This window comes from Physeter macrocephalus, chromosome 10 (genome assembly GCF_002837175.3).
Source record: "Physeter macrocephalus isolate SW-GA chromosome 10, ASM283717v5, whole genome shotgun sequence".
Taxonomy (NCBI): Eukaryota; Metazoa; Chordata; class Mammalia; order Artiodactyla; family Physeteridae; genus Physeter; species Physeter macrocephalus.
In genome coordinates, this window is record NC_041223.1 from 62,323,777 (window position 1) to 62,344,498 (window position 20,722).

The 20,722-nt window shown below is 37.5% G+C and overlaps 1 protein-coding gene across 5 annotated transcripts in view; it reads left to right on the forward strand.

Annotated features, from left to right (window-relative positions):
- Positions 1–11,807: 11,807 nt before the first annotated feature.
- The window catches only part of MMS22L (MMS22 like, DNA repair protein), a 151,335-nt gene continuing 142,420 nt past the window's right edge, over positions 11,808–20,722 (forward strand). For 3 of the 5 annotated variants that reach the window (XM_024119319.3, XM_024119317.3, XM_024119320.3), the window contains exons 1-4: positions 11,808–11,942; positions 12,491–12,669; positions 13,733–13,858; positions 16,894–16,943. In XM_024119319.3, coding sequence (XP_023975087.1) covers positions 12,506–12,669; positions 13,733–13,858; positions 16,894–16,943 — 340 coding nt within the window. In that variant the 5' untranslated portion in view covers positions 11,808–11,942; positions 12,491–12,505. Of the gene's footprint in view, positions 11,943–12,430; positions 12,670–13,732; positions 13,859–16,893; positions 16,944–20,722 lie in introns of all 5 variants that reach the window. The other 2 variants (XM_024119318.3, XM_055087612.1) reach the window with 2 other exon arrangements.

Genomic DNA, 20,722 nt, shown 5'->3' on the forward strand with positions numbered 1-20,722 from the left:
AGTGCTAAGAAAGGGAAGGAAGCACATTGAAGGCAGAGAGAACAACATGTACACAGGCCTTGTGGGAAGGTAGGAGGAACTTAAAGGAGACCAGTGAGGCTGGAACAGACAAGAGTGGGTTTGGCTAGGGTGGAGTAGTTAAGAGGCAAACATTCAATGTCTTATAGATCTTATTAAATTTTTTCTGAACCATTAAGAGCAGTTATTTTAAAAATAGGGTAAAGGTTGGTGTTATATTAACATTTTGGAAAAAATCACTTTGGGTGAAGTGTAGAAAAGACAAGGGGAGAGGAGATCACATGCAGGGTGAATGCTGGTTAACAAGTTATGAAGTTATTGTAATTCTTGGTAAGAGTATTCATAGCTACTCATAACTGGTTTGAATGGTAGTGATGGATATGGAGATAAATGGATGGATTCTGAGGTAGGTAGGTAAAATTGGAAACACTTGGGGGGTGTTGGAATGAGTATGGGGATGATGTTAGACAAGGTTGTCAAGGTAGACTACTAGTAAGTCTTCAGACTTTCTCTACTGGAAATGTACTATGATGCCATTCATAAAGATAGAACTTTCTCTAAGAGGATCTGGCTTGGGAGAAAGAAAGATGCATTCATTATCAGACATCAAATTTGAGGGTTTTTTTAGATATTCATGCAGAGATATTAAATAGGTAGCATATTTACAGGTCTGCAACTCAGAGGCAGATTTTGAATAGAGTGATAAATTTTAAATTAATCTGTATAGAATTAGTAATTGAAACTGTGTCTGTGAATAGGTCAGTCTGGAAAAAATATAGAGTGAGACCTGAAGGGAGCATAGCACCACTTAGTTGGACTCAGAATCAATGTGACTATTTAGATATTCACAAGTATGGTTTGTGGGCCTTCTTTCCTTCCCTTCCTTCCTCCCTCTCTCCCTCCCTCCCTCCTTCCTTCCTTCCTTCTTTCCTTCCTTCCTTCCTTCCTTCTTCCTTTCTTTCATGTTAGTAGTTATGGTAGTTATCTATTGCTAGGTAATACATTATACCAAAACTTAGTGGCTTGAAACAACAAATTCTATTATCTCATAGTTACTGTAGTTCAAGAATCTGAATATGGCTTAGCTGGGTCTGCTTCAGGGTCTTTCAGAGGCTGCAATCAAGGTGCCAGCCACAGCTGGTGGTGAGCTCACAGCAATGCTGCTAAAAGAGTTCATACAATTTTGAAGTTAGGGGACAGACAATCTACACAAAGCTTCCCTCACTTCTGACACCAACTGCAGGTTCAAGGTTTCACAAAACCACACTCAGTTTTGATAACTTGCTAGAAAAATTCATAGAACTCATTGAAAATTACTATATTCACAATTATGCTTTATTACAGGGAAAGGATACAGACTCAAATTAGCCAAGGAAGAAATGTTAAGGGTAGAGTCTGAGAAGGTACCAAATGTGGAGCTTCTATTGTCTTTTCCCAGAGAGAAGCCAGGACACGTTACTTTCCCAGCATCAATGGGTGACAATATGCATGGTACCGACAACCAGGGAAACTTGCCCAAGCTTGTATTCAGAGTTTTTATTGGGACTCCATTATGTAAGCATGATCGAGTGGTTACCCACAGGGTTGATCTCAGTCTCCAGGTTGACTGATATCCTATGACCCGAAGGCCCACCCCAAGTTATAATGTTGGTCTTTGGGGCATGGCCAGCCCCCCAAACCATATTGGCAGACTGTCCAGTATGACCCACGGCCCTCAGGCAAAAAAGACACTCTTATCAGACATAACATTACAAAGATTACTTAGAGATTACTTCCCAGAATCTAAAAGCAAAGGTCAGACCCCTTTTTAGACTGGTTTAAATTCTATACACCTGCCAAAGCCTTGTCATTTTCAAGGCTCAGTGGGGGAAGAATCTACTTCCTAAGCTCACTCACATAGTTGTCAGCAGGATTCAGTTCCTTGTGGACTGTTGGACTGAGAGCCACAGTTCCTCCTTAGCTGTTGGCCAGAGTCTGCTCTCAGTTTTTGCCATGTGGTCTTTTCTGACATGGCAGTTTACTTCATCAAAGTGAACAAGTTGAGAAGGCAAGAAAGAAGAAGTGCCAGTGAGAGACAGTGCTAGCAAGATGGAACTCACAGCCTTTGTAACATAATCATGGAAGTGACAAGTCATCACTTTTTGCTTTATTCTATTCATTAGGCGCAAGTCATTAATTAGGTTTAGCCCACACTCAAGGGGAGATTACACAAAGGCATGAATACAAGGTGACAGAGATTATTGGAAGACATGCCTACCACAGTAGGGTTAGGGAAAGAAGACAGGGGAGAGAAAGAGGTTGAAGGTAAAAAGAAGAGGGGTGATTGATGAATCAAGCTCCTGGAGGTAAAACGAAATGGAATGAGAACACATGCAAGAGGGGAAGATGCTACACATACAGAAAAATGAATAAGGATCAATAATGAAATTTTCTTTGGTCTAGTTGTTTAAGGTTCTAGATGATGTATGACATTATAAATGACCCAATATTCTGAAGAGCTGCTTGAAAATTCCTTTTACTATATAGGAAAGTTGCTCCTCTCAACTAACTAAACCTCCCCATCACTACTGAAGTAGTTTAAATCATGATATCTATTCCAGAAGCACTTGGAACATTAGGAGTTCATTATTTGTTCCACAAAATTAGTGTAATAAAATACTGTAGGTTGACTGAAAGTCAACGGAAGGTGTGTTGTATACACACTTACAAAAGATTGATCACAGAGATACTCTAATATTTTCAATATCAGGATTAAAAGCCATAACTGAGTTTAGCTATCTCACTGTATCCTCCATAATGAAGAATTGTATAAGATCATTAAACTTGGATTTACCATTGGTCAGATTTTACTAAAATACTGAATCCAATTCTAGGTGTATGAGCAGTTACTATAAAAGAGGTAAAGTGATCCTTGGTTTCATTTAAGTTATGAGGGAATGCTCTTAAACTTTAAAAAAGATTTCCATTAAAACAGTGATAAAATTTCTGAAACTGAGGGCTTTAACTTTGGTATATATTATATTCAGTCAAATTTATGAAAAGTTTCCCTACTAAAAACATGACATTCATATTAAATTGCTTGATTTTGAGTCTGATAACATAATAATAGATTATCAAATGGATGATAGATGGTTTGTTAAAATATTTAAAAGAAAAAAGCAAATCAGAATGGGTTTACTAATAATATAACATTCAAATTCTATCATATGTACCCCCTCCTAAATGTTGTTAGAAATCACAAAACCATGAAAATCACAAAATTATGCTAATTGAACTCAATTTTTTAAAGCACAAATCTCAAATAGTCACTCAACACTCCCAGACATTCCTACTACACTTCCCTACTAAATACACTTTTTAACTCAACAATATGACCATCACACATCTTTTGTCTCCTCAAATCTCTAACAACCACTCTTCCTTCTCACTTAAGTCAATATGTCATTAAGAATATATATGAAAACAAAATCTACTAAAACAAAATCTACTTCAACTTCCAACCACCCATTTCACCATCTTTGACTATCTTTATCTATATACCTCCCATTCTTTCTGTTAATTAAGAATTGTCCTTGATCCTATTAGAGGCCGATATGTCATCTGTGTGGTAAATATGATTCCCTCTTGTCTTCCCAATGCCAGCAGTCCTGCAATCATTCCTCTTCTCTTCAGTATTATCAACTCTTCCCTTTATACTTGATAATTGCCATAACCTCATACAAATGCTCTAATATTTCCTATCTTCAAAACACCATCTCTGGATCCCCACACCTCCCTCCCGCCCTAATTTTCTGCTTTATTTTAAATTAAAATCCTGGGTAAAATTTCTATATTTGCTGACTCACCTCCCATTTTCTATCAAACCCACTCCCATCTAACAACCCCTCCACCACTACTCAACTGAAATGGCTTTTATCAACATCAGTAATAACGTACGTTTTGCCAAACTCGATGGTTAACTTGTTTTCTCTTACTTTTCCAGTTATCAGCAGCATTTGATAAAGATTATACATTCTTTTATGAAAATCTCTTGGCTTTTGTGATAGATGTCACACCACACTGCACACACTGGAGTTTTCTCCTGAGAACTGGCCTTACTTCTTGCCTTTCTTGGCTGACATTGCCCTGTTTCCTAGTCCTCTGAATATCCAAAAGTTTTATATTTTAGCTCTTACATTTAGGTCTGTGATCCACAGTGAGGTAAAATTTGTAAATAGTGCAAAGTAAAGGTCAAACTTCATCTTTTAGTGTATCAGTATCCAATAGCTGAAGACTGTTTCTTCACTGTTGAATTATCTTTGCCATAAATAAATTGACCGTATATGAATGGGAGTCTATTCCTGAATTCTATTCTGTCCCACTGACCATGTCTATCCTTAGACCAATACCACACTGTTTTGATTACTGTAGCTTTATAATAAGTCCTGAAATCAGATACTCTGAATCTGCCAGTACTGTTCTTATTCAAAATTGTTTTGGTTATTCTAGGTCCTTTTCATTCCCATATCAATTTCTGAAAGCATATGTGAATTTCTACAAAAGAAAGGCCCCCTGGGATTTTGATTAACATTCCATTGAATTTGTAGATAAATGTCAGAAGAAATCTTAATAATACTGAGTGTTCCAATTCATTATCATGCTATACCTATTTAACTGGGTATTATTGAACTTCTCTCAGCAATATTTTGCAATCCTCAGCATACAAAATCTTGTGCATAGGGGCTTCCCTGGTGGCGCAGTGGTTGGGAGTCTCCCTGCCAATGCAGGGGGATGCGGGTTCGGACCCTGGTCTGGGAAGATCCCACATGCCGCAGAGCAACTGGGCCCGTGAGCCACAATTACTGAGCCTGCGCGTCTGGAGCCTGTGCTCTGCAACAAGACAGGCCGCGATAGTGAGAGGCCCGCGCACCGCGATGAAGAGTGGCCGCCGCTTGCCACAACTAGAGAAAGCCCTCACACAGAAATGAAGACCCAACACAGCCATAAATAAATAAATAGAGTCATTAAAAAAAAATCTTGTGCATATCTTGTTAAATTTATCTCTAAGTACTTTTTTTTCTAAGTACTTTTGATGCCATTGACAATGTCTAAACGTTCATTGCTTGTTTATAAAAATACAATTTATTTTGTATAGTGACATTGAACATTGTGCCACCTTGCTGAATTCTTTATTAGTTCTATTAGCTGTTTTTGTAGATGTTTTCTACATAAGGATTTTCTACATAAATAATTATGTCATCTGAGAATGATGATAGTTTTCCTACTTCATTTCCAATCTATATGACTATTATTTCTTTCTCATACTTTACTACATTGGTTAGTTACCTCCAATACAATGTTGAATAGAAGTAGAGAAAGAAGACATCCTTGTCTAGTCCTCAATCTTAGGAAGAAAACATTCATTTTCATGATGTTAATAGTTGGTTTGTCATGGTTGCCATTTATCAGGTTAGGGAAATTTTATTCTACTCCTAATTTGCTGAGAAATTTTATCATGAATTGATACTGAATTTTTCAAGTAATGTTTTTCTTCCTATTGAGGTGACAATGTGATTTTTCTTTTTACAGTCTTTTGATATAATGAACTATGCTAATTGTGTTTTAAAATTGAAACCAACCTTGCATTCCCAAAATGAACCTGATTTTCTTAGCATATGTCATCCTTTTTTTTTTTTACTGGATCATAGTTGCTTTACAATATTGTGTTAATTTATACTGTAGAGCAAAGTTAATCAGCTATATGTATACAAATATTCCCAGTTTTTTGGATTTCCTTCTCATTTAGGTCACCACAGAGCACTGAGTAGAGTTCCCTGTGCTATACAGTAAGTTCTCATTAGTTATCTATTTTATACATAGTATCAATAGTGTATATATGTCAATCCCAATCTCCCAATTCACCCTCCCCCCCTCCCCACCTTGGTAGCCATATGTTTGTTCTCTATGTCTAAGTATAATTTCTGCTTTGTAAGTAGGATCGTCTATGCCAATTTTTTAATTTAATAATTAAATAAAATTATCTATGCCAATTTTTTCAGTATATATCCATTAACATATTATATTTGTTTTTCTCTTTCCAACTTACTTCACTCTGTATGACAGTCTCTAGGTCCATCCATGTCTCTACAAATGACCCAATTTCATTCCTTTTTATGGCTAAGTAATATTCCATTGTATATATGTACCACAACTTCTTTACCCATTTGTCTGTCGATGGGCATTTAGGCTGCTTCCATGTCCTGGCTATTGTAAATAGTGCTGCAATGAACACTGGGGTGCATGTGTCTTTTTTAATTATGGCTTTCTCTGGGTATATGCCCCATAGTGGGAGGCTGAGTCATATGGTAGTTCTATTTTTAGTTTTTTAAGGAATCTCCATACTATTCTCCACAGTGGCTATATCAATTTACATTCCCACCAACAATGCATGAGGGTTCCTTTTCTCCACACCCTCTCCAGCATTTATTGTACACAGATTTTTTTGATGATGGACATTCTGACTGGTGTGTGGTGATACCTCATTGTAGTTTTGATTTGCATTTCTCTAATAATTAGTGATGTTTAGCATCTTTTCATGTGTTTGTTGGCCATCTGTATGTCTTCTTTGGAGAAATGTCTACTTAGGTCTTCTGTCCATTTTTGGATTGGGTTTTTTTTTGATATTGAGCTTCATGAACTGTTTGTGTATTTTGGAAATTAATCCTTCGTCAGTTGCTTCATTTGCAAATATTTTCTCCCATTCTGAGGGCTATCTTTTCATCTTGTTTATGGTTTCCTTTGCTGTGCAAAAGGCTTTAAGTTTAATTAGGTCCCATTTGTTTATTTTTGTTTTTATTCTCATTACTCTAAGAAGTGGGGCAAAAGAGATCTTGCTGAGATTTATTTCAGAGTGTTCTGCCTATGTTTTTCTCTAAGACTTTTATAGTATCTGGCCTTACATTTAGGTCTTTAATCCATTTTGAGTTTATTTTTGTGTATGGTGTTAAGGAGTGTTCTAATATCATTCTTTTATATGTAGCTGTCCAGTTTTCCCAGCACCACTTACTGAAGAGGCTATCTCTGCTCCATTGTATATTCTGGCCTCCTCTGTCACAGTTTAAGTGACCATAGGTGCATGGGTTTATCTCTGGGCTTTCTATCCTGTTTCATTGATCTATATTTCTGTTTTCGTGCCAGTACCATACTGTCTTGATTACTATAGCTTTGTAGTATAGTCTGAGGTCAGGGAGCCTGATTCCTCCAGGTCCATTTTTGTTTACCAAGATTACTTTTGCTATTCCATACAAATTGTAAAATTTTTTTGTTCTAGTTCTGTGAAAAATGCCATTGGTAATTTGATAGGGATTGCATTAAATCTGTAGATTGCTTTGGGGAGTATAGTCATTTTCACAATATTGATTCTTCCAATCCAAGAACATGGTGTATCTCTCCATCTGTTTGTGTCATCTTTGATTTTTTTCATCAGTATCTTGTAGCTTTCTGCGTACAGGTCTTTTGCCTCCTTAGGTAGGTTTATCCCTAGGTATTTTATTCTTTTGTTGCAATGGTAAATGGGAGTGTTTCCTTAATTTCTCTTTCAGATTTTTCATCATTAGTGTATAGGAATGCAAGAGATTTCTGCGTATTAATTTTGTATCATGTGACTTTACTTAATTCACTGATTAGTTCTAGTAGTTTTCTGCTGGAATCTTTAGGATTTTATATGTACAGTATCATGTCATCTGCAAATAGTGACAGTTTTACTTCTTTGCCAATTTGGATTATTTTTATTTCTTTTTCTTCTCTGATTGCTGTGCTAGGACTTCCAAAACTATGTTGAATAATAATGGTGAGAGTGGGCACCCAGGAGCATATGTCATCCTTTTTACGTATTGCTAGATTTTACTTGGTAAAATTTCTGCCTCTGTGTGATACTGAATTGTATTCCTTTTTCTCATTTTTGTCAAGTTTTTATTTAAGTGTAATGCTGGCCACATTAAATGAGTTTTGAAGTATTCTATCCCCTTCTAATTTCTGAAAGAGTTAGTATAGAATTGGTACTATTCCTTCCTTAAATGTTTTGGAGAATTCAATAGTAAAACCATCTGGTCCTGAAGTTGAAGTGTGTGATGTGATGTGTGTGTGAGAGAGTTTCTTTAACTAAGTATTAAAATTACCAAGATGAATATAGAGATAGTTATATTTTTCTTCTTTTGTGAGCTTTGGAAGTTGGTGTTTGTCAAGGAACATGTCCATTTCATTTATGTTTACTGTATAAGATGTTCTTAATACCCCTATCATTTTAATATCTGTAGACTTGGTAGTGATGAAATCGCTTTAATTCCTGATATGGGTAATGTGTCTTCTCTCTTTTTTTCTTGATCAGTCTGGCTAAAGCGTTTATCAATATACTGATCTTTACAAAGAATCAACTTTTGGTTTCATTTATTTTCTCTATTATCCTTTTGTTTCATTTCATTTCATTTATTTCTACTCTTTATTATTTCCTTCATTCACTTGCTTTCATTTTATTTCACTTTTTTTTAGTTTCTTTAGAAGTTTAAATTATTGAATTGAGCTCTTTCTTCTTCTCTAATGTGAGCAGTTAATGTTATAAACTTTGTGTTTTTATTTTCATTTAATGCAATATATTTTCTAATTTTCCTAGTGATTTCGTCTTTAATCCACGGGTTAGTTACAAGTACGTCACTTAATTTCCAAATACTTAAGAGATTTTTTTCAGGTATCATTCTGTTATTTATATCTAGGTTAACTCCATTGTCATCAGACAATATCCTTTGTATGATTTCTAACCTTTTTACGTTGATGAAATTTATTTCATGGATCAAAATATGGTCTATCTTAGTGAATGTTCTATGTGTCAAGAGTATATTCTGATATTGCTGGGTTGAGTCACCTATAAATGTCAATTAGGTCAAGTTGGTAGTGCTGTTCAAGTCTTGTCATCTACAGTAATTTTCTGTCTACTTGTTCCACCAATTACAGAGAGAGGAGTGCTGAGATCTCTGTAATTACTGACTTGAATATTTCCTCTATAAGTGATAGTATTTTTCTCTTTCTGTATATTGAAGCTCTGTTACTTGATATATATATATATATTTAATATTTTGTTTTCTTGACAAAATTGACCTCATTTTTGTCAGATTCACTATCTTTCTTCAGTCTGGACTCTACCCCATGAGCCAGAACTTTATAAGTTACATCCTTGCCCTCTGCTTTTAGGTTGGTTTTGGCCAATGAGAGACACCAGTTGGCACTGCAGTGTGGAGGGAAAGAGGTTTGAGTATAGGTATACCTTGGAGATATTGTGAGTTTTGTTCCAGATACCACAATAAAGCAAATATCGCAATAAAGTGAGTCACACAAATTTTTTGGTTTCCCAGTGTATATAAAAGTTATGTTTACACTATACTGTAGTGTGCAATAACACTATGTCTAAAAAAAAGGTATATACCTTAATTTAAAAATACTTTAATGCTAAAAAAATGCTAACCATCATCTAAGCCTTCAGCAAGTTATAATCTTTTTGCTAGTGGACAGTCTTGCCTCACTGTTGATGGCCACTGACTGATCAGGGTGGTGGTTTCTGAAGCCTGGGGTAGGTGTGGCAATTTCTTAAAAGAAGACAAAAATGAAGTTTGCCACATTGATTGACTCATGAATGATTTCTCTGTGGCATGGAAGGATGTTTGATAGCATTTTACCCACAGTAGAATGTCTTTCAAAACTGAAGTCAACCCTCTCAAACCCTGTCAATGCTTTATCAGCTAAGTTTATGTAATATTCTAAATCCTTTGTTGTCATTTCAACAATTAAGTTCACTTTCTTACATGGGCCTGGTTAGTGGTACCCCAAAATAATTATAATAGTATCATCAAAGATCACTGATCACAGATCACTATAATAAATATAATAATGAAAAAGTTTGAAATATTGTCATAATTACATAATTGTCATAATGTGACACAGAGACATGAAGTGAGCAAATGCTGGAGAAACAGTGCCAACAGACTTCTTAGACACAGGGTTACCACAAACCTTCAATTCGTAAAAACACAGTTATCTGGGCGGCACAATAAAGCAAACCTCAATAAAATGAGGTCTGCCTGTACTGAATCCTACTAGCTCCTTCCTGTTGGGTTCAGGTTGACACTGACTATGCTCCTCTGTTAAGGTACCATAGGTGGCTACCAGGTAGGTGGCTGTCTCCTACAGCAGTAAGTCTCCCTGGCAATCCCTTTTTCCCTTACCCCTTAGGCCTAAAAGAAATAATGACTCTGATTATTTCTGGGTGCTTCACCATCACTTTTTGTTTTCTGGTAATACCATCCACATCTTTGTAAACTGCCCTTTCGTTAAGCACCTTTCAATCACCTCTCTTGAGCATGCCACCTATTACTTGATGGAGATTTTTTTTTTTTTGGAAAAATTCTTACTGATATAATATGTACGATAGTACTAGCTTAAGTTATTTCAGAGAATTTATTTAGTTCTTCCCACTCCACTCACTGGTTTAACCAAATTGATCACTCAACATCAGTCACTTGAAAAAGGAAAAATGGGTCTATTTGGATTTTGAATAGAGGAAGAAGTAACAATGACTATCTGTTGACCCAGGTCTCCTAAACTCAGTGTCACAGCCCAATATTCTCATACCTAGGCACTATTTTCTAGAGATTGTCATAGATGACACTATGTGTCATGCTAGAGACACCACGTGAACCATTAATGAGTTGCACTGATTCCCAACAAAGCATCAAGTCTCACGGTATACAGGCTGAGCATAAGAGACAGAGCACCCAACACAGGGTCCCTAGGTTACAGTCGTAATAGAGATCATATTGTTTTTCCCCACCTCATCCCATTTGTCAGAAACTATGCGGTATTCGGTTTGAATAGAGGAAAGTTTTGATAGGTTCTCTGTGCAATAATTAAACCTAGGACAAACTGGGAGAAATGGGCAATGGGGAATACTCAAATTATAGCAGGACATTTAAATGAGAAATTCTCATGTTTTTCTTGGAACTTAAGACAGTTGAAATGTGTTATCTGACTTAGACTGAAAAGTCTTCTGAAGAGTAGAATTAAAGAACACTTTAAAAAGATAAAAATGGGAATTCCCTGGTGGTCCAGTGGTTAGGACTCTGTGCTTCCACTGCAGGGGGGGCCCAGTTGGATCCCTGGTGGGAGAACTAAGATCCCCACAAGCCCCACGGTCAAAAAAAAAAAAAAGATAAAAATGCCTTAAGTGTACTCTTTACAAACACGTCCAAGTTTAAGCAACTTAAACCTGTCCAGATATGTCATTAAAAAAACTTTTTTTAATACGGAAAACAAGTATCACGTGACCTACTCAGCGTTTCCGCACACTGGATTAAACTCATTTTCGCACTTGCCTTGCCTTGCCCACAATCCATGAACAATAGGCATCCTCCACCTCAACAAAAGACCTGCTGGGACTAGGGCAGGAACAAGAGGGGACGGCGCGGCCCTCAAACACCCGCCTGCGACTCACTTCAGCAGAGGTCTTTTGCCAAGCTCGGCCGGACGACAACCCCGCGGTCCCTAAGCCTTGCTCACCTTAGCCTCAGTTTCCTTTCTCGGTGAGGCCCAGCCTTTCGGCCCAAAGTACCAATTAAAACTACTAAAGGAAAAAAAAAAAAAACCAGAAAGAAAAAAAAAAGGCAAAGCGCCGAACAGACTCCTTGACTGGAAGACTCTCGCGAGAACTTACGGAGCTCTGGCTGTTCCCGCGGAGACCTCGCGAGCGGACCTCTGGGGGCGGGCTGCTCCGTGGCCCCGCCCTTTCTGAGCGCGGGCGCGCCTTGGCGGGAATTTCGCTTGTTTGGGATTTAGACCACACGGACTAGCTGGCTCTGGTCGGGACCGCCAGGGTGGATCATTGGGACTGAAAGTGTGAGCAGGTACGACGTGCACCAAACCAGGGGCGCCCGGGGGCGCAGGACACCGGCTCCCCTCGCCCTTTGGCCGCCCCGCGCGGATCGCTGCCTTGTGCGGACCTGGCGGGGCTTGCCCCCCGGCCGGGAGAAGTCGGGGTTTGCGCCAGGCCCTACTGATCCTCGCCTGCAGTCTGCGAGGGAGCTTGCAGTTCCAGACACTGCGGGGAAACTGGCTCAGTGCGGTTTAGTAACGTAGCGAAGGACGCAGGTCAAGGCGGGCACTTCTTCACCCTGCCCTGGGCTGCAGGGTCTGACGTAGAGGGGATTTTAAGTTACTGCCACAGCCGGTCGGGGGTGCATTCTAAGTTCTGACAGCCTTGATCTGGGGGAGTCCGTGGCGGGAGAGTTGTTGAGGATTTGGCCTTTCGTTTTTTTCCTTTGTGCGGGGGCGTGGCGGCTTTGGGGGAATTTTCTGAGGTCACCCCCAATGTCTCGGCCCTCCCCACCTACAGGAATCTCATCACAACTTCTTTGGAGCCCTTGATAATCATAATGAACCCCAAACATTTCAGGACATGAAGTAAACAATGGATAACTGTCCCGCTGCGTCGACGTTTCTGACCGACAGCTTGGAGCTGGAGCTGGAGACAGAATGGTGCAAACCCCCTTGCTTTTCTTGTGATTTTGACAACAGAGGAGGAGGACAACATTTTTCTGGAGAGTCTTACCTTTCCAGCGGAGCTCTTAAGCGGTAGGTAAAAAATCGGAAACTTTGTTTTTCCCTATTTAGATTTTGTATCGGTCTGTTTAGGAATGTTATTTAATTATGACTTAAGTCCATTAAACTTTAAAGTTCATCAGGCAATGTTCTTGTAAATCGGCTTAGTATATCACACAGATGCAAGCTATCAGCTCTGTTGGTTTCCTGATTAGAGCACACCTGAAAGATATTTGCAAGGAGAACTTTCTTGTTACCTGATGTTCTCTGACCTCACTGCTGCCTCAGCTTTGGAGTAAGGAGCCGGGCACTAATTTACTTGAAGTGAATTCTGAACTACCTGGGCTTTTTGAAGTCCCATTTCCTTCTAAAACATGCGATAATATTCGGAAGCATCTCAATAATTAAGACATGCTCATTTTTTGTTGCCCCAGTGTCTTCTCACTCTGTATATTTAAACATATAGAAATCTTATAGACTTATGTTTTTAAACTTTCTAATAAATGCTCCATATTGTGTAAGTTCACAGGAATGTTATCTTCAAAGCTCTTATCTTGGACAGGTGTATACACATATTGCAGTAAAACTGCTGTTGCTGAAATATTTTGGAAATACCTGCTGAGGCAATTTCAGTCAGAAAGGAAACCATTTTTGTTGATTATTACAGTTGTACCTTCTTTGAGACCTTAAAGGATATTATTCAACTTGATTATGCCCTTCTTTAGACATGGCTCAGAATACCTTTTAACTGTTTTAAAAATTAAATGTCCCCTCAAAGGGTGAAATTCTACAACTGAAGACCACAGTTGAAGACAGATGAAAGTATGTTCCCTAGACCCCTTCCCACATTTTTCCCTCAAGTTATATTGCTCTTTAGTTAAACTTTTTTTTTTTATCACAGTATAGGGTTGAATTCTTAATACAGTCCAGTTGTACTATTACTGAGATATAAGGTACCAAGGCATTTCCTTACTTTATAACATCATTGTTGACATGTCATGTGTAATATGGATTCATATAATGTCAAAATAAACCTCATGCTATAGTATGGGATATAGCATACTTTTTATGGGATTAAATCAGAGTTTCATTTCAGACTGATTTTGAATCTTGATCCTTTACCAACTAATTTTGAAGAGGATACAGTGGAAATATTTGGCATTCAATGGGTTACTGAAACAGCATTAGTGAATTCATCTAGAGTTCTCTTTCATCTCTTGAGGTATGTTTTGTCTTTTATTTTAAAACTGCCATTGAGTGTAGATGCTTTTCAGTTTTACGTTACATTGCTGGGCGGTTTCTAATACTGATATTACAAAAGCACCTGTAGAATTGTGATTGCTGCTTACTTGATTATCTTATCAGTAACAACAATTAAGCAATAATGTTTGGAGTAATGGTTTTAATGAGTTCTTTTTTAGTGATTTTCAGAATTTTTATTCTTCTGTATTTGACATCATATATTGAAGACATATTTTAGGCTTTGAACTATACCATAATTTTGGAAGAAAAATAAAATACTTTTGTTGCTTAATAGTCATAATTTTTCAGTAATCTTTAGAGAATGAACTCAGACTTCCAAATATATTTTTCAGACTATAATAGAATATGTAATAGAAATATGATTAACCTGGACAACATTAAAAAAATTTTTAATAAAAATTTTCAAACATACACATGTAGAGAGAATAGTGTAACGAACCTCCATATACCCTCCCTCAGTTATGATAAACATCAAGGTTTTATCACATTTCCTTCATCTATCCTTATCCCTCTACTCTTGGCTTAAGTATTTGTTAAGCAAATTCCAGGCATCATGTCATCTCACCCTTAATTACGTCAGTATGTGTATCTTAAAAGTATGAACTTATTTTTTAAACATAAACATTACCTCATAATCACAATTAACAAAATTGGAATAATTCTTCATTATTATTTAAAACCCAGTCCATAATTCAGATTTTAGATTTGGAGTCACTTATTAAAGGCAAATTATTAGCCCAAAATACATTAAGAATGTATACATGGTAATTCTAAAATTTATATGGAACCACAAAAGATCCCAAATTGCCAAAACAATCCTAAGAAAGAAGAGCAAAGCTAGAGACATCACACTTTCTGATTTCAAACTGTATTAGAAAGGTATAGTAAACAAACAGTATGTTATTGGCATAAAAACAGACACATAGATGAATGGAACAGAATTGAGGGCCCAGAAAAACCCACACATATAGGGACAATTAATTTATGGAAAAGGAGCAAAGAACATACAATAAAGGACAGTCTCCAATAAATGGTGTTGGGAAAATTGGACAGCCATAGGCAAAAGAATGAAACTAGACCACTGTCTTACATCATACACAAAAATTAACTCAAGATGCATTAAAAGCTTGAATATAAGACCTGAAACCATAAAATGTATAGAAGAAAATATAGGCAGTAACCTCACTGACATCAGTCTTAGCAATATTTTTGTGGCTCTAACTCCAAAGGCAAGGGAAACAAGCAAAGATAAACAAATGTGACTACATCAAACTAAAAAGGTACAGCAGAGGAAACCATCGTCAAAGTGAAAAGGCAACCTACTGAATGGGAGAAAATAATTTGCAAATCATATATTTGGTTAATATAAGGGGTTAATATCCAAAATTTATAAAGAATTCATATAGCACAACAACAACAACAACAAATCTGTTTAAAAAATGGGCAGAGGATCTGAACAGATATTTTTCCAAAGAATACTTGAAGATGACCAACAGGCATATATGAGAAGATGTTCAACATGACCATTAAGGGAATGCAAATCAAAACCATAGTGAGATGTCACCTCACACCTGTTAGAATGGCTGTTATCAAAAAGACGAGAAATAACAAACGAAGATGTGAAGAAAAGGGAATCCTCGTGCCCTGTTGGTGGGAGTGTAAATTGGTTCAGTCACTATGGAAAACAGTGTGGAGGTTCTTCAAAAAGTTAAGAATAGAGCTACCTATGACCCAGCTATTCCACTTCTGGGTATTTATCTGAAGGGCATAGAAACACTAATTTGAAAAGATATATTCACCCCCTGTGTTCATTGCAGCATTATTTTTAACAGTCAAGATATGAAGATATGGAAACAACCTAAGTGTCCTTCATTGGATGAATGGATGAAGGAATTTTAAATATTTATATATATATACACACATATACACACACACACACACAATGGAATACCATTCAGACTTAAAATGAGTGAAATCTGCCATTTGCAGCAACATGGATGGACCTTGAGGGTATTATACTTAGTGAAATAAGTCAGAGAAAGACAAATACTATATGATTTCACTCATACATGGAATCTAAATAAAGTAAATGAACAAACAAAATAAAAACAAACTCTTAGATACAGAGAACAGATCAGTGGTTACCAGAGGGGAAGGGGTTTAATGGGTGGGTGAAAAAGGTGAAGGGAGTCAACTGCATGGTGATGGATAGTAATTAGACTTGTGGTGGTGATCATGTTGTAGTGTAAACAGATGTGGAATTATAGTGCTGTATACTTGAAACTTATATAATTTAAAAAAGAATGTATACATGGTACATTTAAATGAAAATGGAAAGTTGGAGGGATTTCTCCTCTCACCCTCATCCCGTGGAACCTGTGCCATATTATGTGTATTATTGGGAAAATAGGCTGTGTGTGATTCTGTATAATCCTAAACATAGAATGAGTTGAGTCTTACCCAGGACATAGGTTATGAATGTGGCTCAGTCTTTAAGGAGCTGAAAGGCAACTAGGAAGAATGGCAAGAGAAGTTTATTCTCAGAAATTAAGGTGGAACATCGTAAGTTAAAACTTCCCCTGATTAGTCTACATTACATATTCTATTCCTCTTCAGAACTCCTATTGTGTAACTATATGATACAATTTAACATTTCATTATATAACTGTCAACCTAGGATGTTTTATATAACCATCTTAAACTTCTTAAAGATATAAACAGTATCTTCTTGATGGTGAAATCTATGATATTTTATATAATTTTTGAGATAAATGTAGCTATTAGTAGATCTTTTTGGGAGGTCAAAGACATGTTTTATTTTCTCTCAGACTCTTTACTACCTGAAGCTGACAGTAATAAACATTCATGAAGTGTTAAACATTATTCACAAATGAGAGGCATTAAAGCTGTGTAAAAGATTTGGAAATACTGTGTAATTGTTACATGCTTTAAATTATTGTAAAACTAATTCTCACCTTACATTTTTTAAATTAGGCAACAGCTCTACAACTTGGAAACCTTATTACAGGCCAACTGTGATTTTGGTAAGTTTTAAGTGTGTTTAATGGCAAAAAGAAATGGGTGCTCCCTTACAGTGAATTGTACATGGGTCTATGATGTGTCATTGGGCTATCATAATAACATGAAAGAAGTGATAGTTCAGAAGTTCAGGATACAGTTATATTTAGTGTTCAGAAAAAGTATGACACTTAAATTTTGTTTGTAGATGAAATTTATAGTATTTTTCCAAATCTGCAAGTAAAATTAAGGCTAAACATCTTTGAAGTGAATTAGTAACTTGCTTTGGGGGTGGGGAGTGGGCTGGAGAACTTAGAGAAATAGAAAGTGCTGGACCTCATGCTGTCTTTCTTGTTTTTCTTTTCTGCTTTCTGTTTTTCTTTTAATTTTTAATTTTTTTAATTTATTTATTCTTATTTTTGGCTGCATTTGGTCTTTGTAGCTGCGCGCGGGCTGTCTCTCGTTGCAGTGAGTGGGAGCTACTCTTTGTTGCGGTGCGCGGGCTTCTCATTGCAGAGGCTTCTCTTTGTTGTGGAGCATGGGCTCTAGGTGCACGGGCTTCAGTACTTGTGGCACTTGGACTCTGTAGTTGTGGCTTTCAGGCTGTAGAGCACAGGCTCAGTAGTTGTGGCACACGGCCCTAGTTGCTCCATGGCACGTGTGATCCTCCCGGACCAGGGCTCGAACCTGTGTTCCCTGCATTGGCAGGCGGATTCTTAACCACTGCGCCACCAGGGAAGTCCCTGTTTGTTTTTAACATTTAGTGGATTACTGATTTGTGGGGGACTTGAAGGGCAGTGTGTTTTAGTTCAGGCTAGCTGCTTCTCCTTTCTAACAGTTCTGGTACAGTGTAGTATTTAGAATCATGACTCTGTGGTCAGCCTGGGTTCTAACCCTAGCTAATTGTGGGTCTCACACTAGGTAATAGTTCCCACCTCATTGAGTTCTTGTGAGGACTAAATGATATAATGTGTGTTAGGTGCTTAGCCTAGTATCTGTTATTAGTGATGCCCAGCAACCAAAGATCACTTGGAACCCACCTTTGAAGGGTTTATTAGCTTAGGAAGCAAGGAGCAGATATACATCATGAGGAACAGTTGGGGCTTCTCAGTAAGAGGAAGTAGGGAGGGGCTTTTGACAGGGTATGCGCTTGTGCTGGCTGATTTGGGGTAGAGTTAAAGGGGGTTATGGCTTTATTCTGGATTTGATGCTGTTAAGAAGCAGGAGCAATTTGATGACTAAGTTAATTTTTAATTTTTCTCTAGAAGGTGGGACACACAGAAGGAGGCAAGGGAAGATTCTAATTTGTAATGAAGCAATAGTCATTTTAGCTGGAAGAGGAGGGTAGTCTGTTTCTGTATTTTGTTTGTTTTTGTGTGGTTTTGCAGTGCCTTGTTTCTGTGTCAGACATGATTACAGAGAGGTTCTGTGTTTTTCTTGTTTCACCATAATCATGGAGTGATCTTGTGTGATTATTTTTGATATTGTATGGCAACTGGTTAATTTCAGTAGGGAACATCATGGCCTGATTGTTAGTTATCAGCTGTCAGCGTTGTTTTATTTGTTTTGTTTTCTTAGTTTGTCCTCAGTAAATGTTGGATATTACTGTTTCATTATCACCTGGGTCCCTGCTTCATGCCAGGTACTGTGCAAGGTGCTGATGAATCAAAGAGGAAAATTATGCTGCTGAAGAGTTTGCAGCTGAGTAAGACAGATAAACAAGCATAGTCAGCATGGTAAATGGAAGAGTAGTAACAGAGACATGCAAAAGCTGCTACAGGAGCCAAGGGCTTTATCCGTTTATGTGCCCATCACTGAGTAATGGCAGATCTGGGTCTTCAAGGATGAGGAGGAATTAGCCAGGCAGAAGATTTTGGAGAAGTTTTGGGGATAGGATGAGTTCCAGGTAGAAACAACTGTATAGACAAAGACATTGAGGTATATAAAAACATAAAAGTTCAGGGAGCAGGGAGTAAGTAATAATTACGTATGTTTGGACCCAAGTGTGTGTGAGTGGTTAATTTTTGGAAGGGATGCAATCATAGGTGTCTTTGTAAGCAATGCCAAAGACCCAGAATTTTATTTTGAAACTCCTGGGGAGCGTCTATAAGATTGTAGTGGAAACAGCAAAAATACCTTTATTATATAGAGTGAATTAATTAAATTGGGTTTGTGGAAGGCATTTATTGAGTAAGATTATTCCTTGAAAAGCACTTACTGACCTAAAATTACTACAACGGACTATTTGTTGAAATGGTTACTTGTTACACTGACATTTTGGCTGGTGTTGTTACTTAAAAAACTTAATGACAGCTTTGTTGGGCAGGTTAGCAGTATTAAAGACTATCCCTACATAAGCTTACTCCTGCCATGCAGCTGTGTCAGGGCTTTGTTAATAAACTCATGCAAACCCTTAGCCCTCAACCCTCCCCAGAAAGCCCTTATGTAGGTTAACTTACTGAAGTGCATATGGTTCTTGTTCTCCTGTTGATTTTACTCCCTGCATTGCTTTCCTGTTAAGGCAGGATAGCATACATAATATGTTATTTTTTACTGATACCTGTTATTAAAGATAGCTGTTGATGTTACCCCTTTTTCAGATATTGTATTTTTTTTTGTGTCTCTAGGCATTTCATTTGGATTTTTTTTTTATGCCTTCCACTGTTTTTAGCTTCGTTGACTGCAGATTTTTTCATCATTGTAATTTCTGGGTCTGTTTGTATTGATTGATTTTTCTTCTAGTTTTATGATACATTTTTCTGCTCTTTTGAACATTAGTGTTTTTTTGTTTTGTTTTGTTTTTTTTTTTTTTTTTTGGTGGTATGCAGGCCTCTCACTGTTGCGGCCTCTCCCCTTGCGGAGCACAGGCTCCGGACGCGCAGGCTCAGTGGCCATGGCTCACGGGCCCAGCTGCTCCGCGGCATGTGGGATCCTCCCGGACTGGGGCATGAACCTGTGTCCCCTGTATCAGCAGGTGGACTCTCAACCACTGCGCCACCAGGGAAGCCCCATCTAGTAATTTTTTATTGTGTAATGGACATTGTAGATTTTACATTGCCACTTTCTGAATTTTCTTGTATTCCTAAAACTAGTGTTGAATTTTGTTCTGGCTTACTGTTGAGTACTTGTAATCCATGGGATCTTTTTGAGGCTTGTTGTATATTTTGTTAGGACTTTTAAAAAGTAACCTTTAGTCTAATGTTAATTTAGCTCTAGTAAGGCTTCTGAGGATTCTTTGTGGTGTATTTTTTTTATTCATTCTTGTTGGTGGCAACTTGAACTGTTCCCTGGTTTGAGTAAGCTTTGTTAGGAATTGTTTTCTGCTATTTTTCTCTGGCCTACAGATCAGTACTTAGTCTAAGACTCAAAGGGGACCCTCTGTACATTTCTAGGGCTCTTTTTTTTTGTGTAGCTTTCTTTCTTCTTCGGTACTTTTACCCTGCAAATTTAGACTACCCTAAGCTCAGATTTCATGTCTCTTTGACTTAGTGATTTGGGCTCTGAATTCTCTCTCCCTGTGCTGCAGCCTAGAAACTGTCTCTAGGTAGGAAGCTGGTGCAATCTTAGGACTTCTCTCTGGGATAGCAGTCTTGTGTTGCCTTTGTCCAATGCCTGAAAATTATTGTTTTACTTTTTTTGGTTTTCTAGTTTAAGGTGGGAGCTGGGTAATTCTGATTCCTTTTACTCTATCTTGGCTGGATGCAGCAGTTCACAGCAGTTTTTTTTTTTTTAATTTATTTATTTATTTATTTTTGGCTGCATTGGGTCTTTGTTGCTGCATGTGGCCTTTCTTTAGTTGTGGTGA